At 42.4% G+C, this 2452-nt stretch overlaps 1 protein-coding gene across 1 annotated transcript; it reads left to right on the forward strand.

Moving 5' to 3' along the window:
* Positions 1-532: 532 nt before the first annotated feature.
* Positions 533-1456, forward strand: LOC141049930 (olfactory receptor 5G3-like). The gene has a single exon (XM_073546772.1). The coding sequence runs from the start codon at positions 533-535 to the stop codon at positions 1454-1456; it is 924 nt and encodes a 307-aa protein (XP_073402873.1).
* Positions 1457-2452: the final 996 nt, after the last annotated feature.

The following is a 2452-nucleotide window of genomic DNA, read 5'->3' on the forward strand; positions in this document are numbered from 1 at the left end:
TGCTTTTATCATTTACATAATTCACTTTCTTACAAGATATCAAAGAAACAATTTTCGGATTTAAACGTGCGCTGCTAGACAAAACGACTCCTTTCCAGATTGTGTACTTGTATACTTTTATTTTTCCAACGCGTTTCGAAGTCTCAAACTTCTTCCTCAGGGGATGACATCCCCATGTCATCCCCTGAGGAAGAAGTTTGAGACTTCGAAACGCGTTGGGAAAATAAAAGTATACAAGTACACAATCTGGAAAGGAGTCGTTTTGTCTAGCAGCGCACGTTTAAATCCGAAAATTGTTTCTTTGATATCTGATGATCTATGGTCACGGCGGGGCCATTTGGATGTGCAGCAGCTTTGACCTCTATTCCTTTATGCCTCTAACTCTCCTGCTATTGGTGAGTATAATAGCTTGAACTGTATCTCTTTTACCTGGGTAAGACCCTATTGCGCTCTTTCTCTTTTAGTTTTAACCACTTTCTTACAAGAAGGAGACTTCAATCAGTTTCTCTTGCTTTCAGTGTATTCACTGAAAATGTGCGACGTCAACCAGACTGAAGTCACAGAGTTCCTGATCCTTGGATTTTATGGTCTATATAAATACAAATCTCTGCTCTTCATCCTTTTTCTCTTCTGTTACCTGATGATACTCGCTGGAAACCTCCTTATTATAGTGTTGGTGTCCACCAATCACAACCTCAATACCCCAATGTTCTACTTTCTCAAGCATCTAGCTGTAGCCGATATCCTTTCCACTATGACCATTGTGCCCATGATGCTAAATGTAATTCTATATGACATGAAGGAGGTGCCAGTGAGGATCTGCATCTTCCAGCTCCATATTGTATTCATATTTGGTTTTAGCCCGATTATTCTGCTCACTATAATGTCTTATGATCGGTACTTGGCCATTTGCCGCCCGATGCACTACAATTCTATAATGCAACCTCATGTTTGCTTCAAGATGGTTCTTGGCTCCTGGTTTTTGAACTTTATCTTTTCCTTTGAGATTATTTTTGTTTGGCGGCTGGAGTTTTGTGGTAGCAACACAATAGACCACTTCTACTGTGACTTCGAGTTACTTCTTGAATTGGCTGCTTCTGACACTCACCTCGTGACTTTGGTTGACTTTGTATTATGCATCATTGGAGGTGTCATCCCTCTTGTTTTAATTCTTATCAGTTATTTGAGTATCTTCTTCGTCATAATGATCCTTTCATCCACCAGTGGCTTGTCAAAAGCCTTCTCCACATGTGGCTCCCATCTCACCACTGTATGCATCTACTATGGAACGCTCTTCATGATTTACATGTCACCATCCAATGACAGATCATCGAGCACAAACAAGTTCTTATCTCTGCTGTACATTGTGGTGTCTCCAATGATGAATCCCATCATTTACAGTCTGAGGAATCAGGAGATCAGGAGAACTCTTCATCAAATGTTTAGAAAATGCTAAGGATATACTTAAATGCAGCAGACATATTTATGAGACTATCTTAGCTGATTACTGTATTTCCAGATGGGGAAAGTGTTGTGAGTTCATTTTTCCCTTCACCATTGAGGTCTGATGAACTCCCTCCTCTAGTGAAGGAAGGTAGTGAGACTGATTACCAAACACCTGGGCAGCTAGATGATGACTGGGTGGCTGGAATTGAGGACTGGATATAAGGCAGCCGACGCCCTTCTGCCTTGCTGGTGATCCTGCTGGATTCTTGGAGACCAGTCTGATTCCTGCATCTCAAAGCTAAGTTTTTCTGCTCTTCTTTGTACTCTTCAGTTTTGTTTTTGTTTTGCCTTGTTTTTTGGGAGTTCTGCCATCCCCGGCCAGGGGTGAGCTGTATTCCATTTTTGTCTCTGATCTGTTGATCTTTTGCTCTGTCTTCAGAATATACCTGAGTGCTGATATAGTCTTTTGAAGCCTAGCGACTTCAGGGCCTGTTTTTCCTATCAGTCGGTTGGCTCATTTTGGATAGGGTTTTTGCAGATGGCAGACAGCAGCTTTCCTAACCTGTCCTATTTAGTTAGCTTGGGCCCCATCATTTGCTCAACCTATCTTTCTATCTGTGTTAGTGTTTTCATCTTGCTTCACCATCATTATATGTTGGGGCTGCCTATTGCTTTGGGGTCTGCTCTGGGGCAGTTTAGTTTTCCTTTTCTGTCTTTAGGCTATGTAGTTCTCCGGCTGTGATCGAGGGGTCTAGGGCACCGTAGGAACCCCCCACGGCTACTGCTAGTTGTTGTGGATAGGTTCAGGCGTCTGCAATCCGAAAGCTGCCAACCTCTCTGTTTTTTTTGGACTTAGCTAGTATTTTGTTTTTTCCTACTTCGGTGACTCATCATAACAGGAAAGGGAATCATAGAATCATAGAATCATAGAATCGTAGAGTTGGAAGGGACCTCCTGGGCCATCTGGTCCAACCCCCTGCTCAAAGCAGGATTCGCTAAATCATCC

The sequence above is a fragment of the Dendrobates tinctorius genome, unplaced genomic scaffold, assembly GCF_039654945.1.
Source record: "Dendrobates tinctorius isolate UK_male_01 unplaced genomic scaffold, ASM3965494v1 ptg000151l, whole genome shotgun sequence".
NCBI classification, from domain to species: domain Eukaryota; kingdom Metazoa; phylum Chordata; class Amphibia; order Anura; family Dendrobatidae; genus Dendrobates; species Dendrobates tinctorius.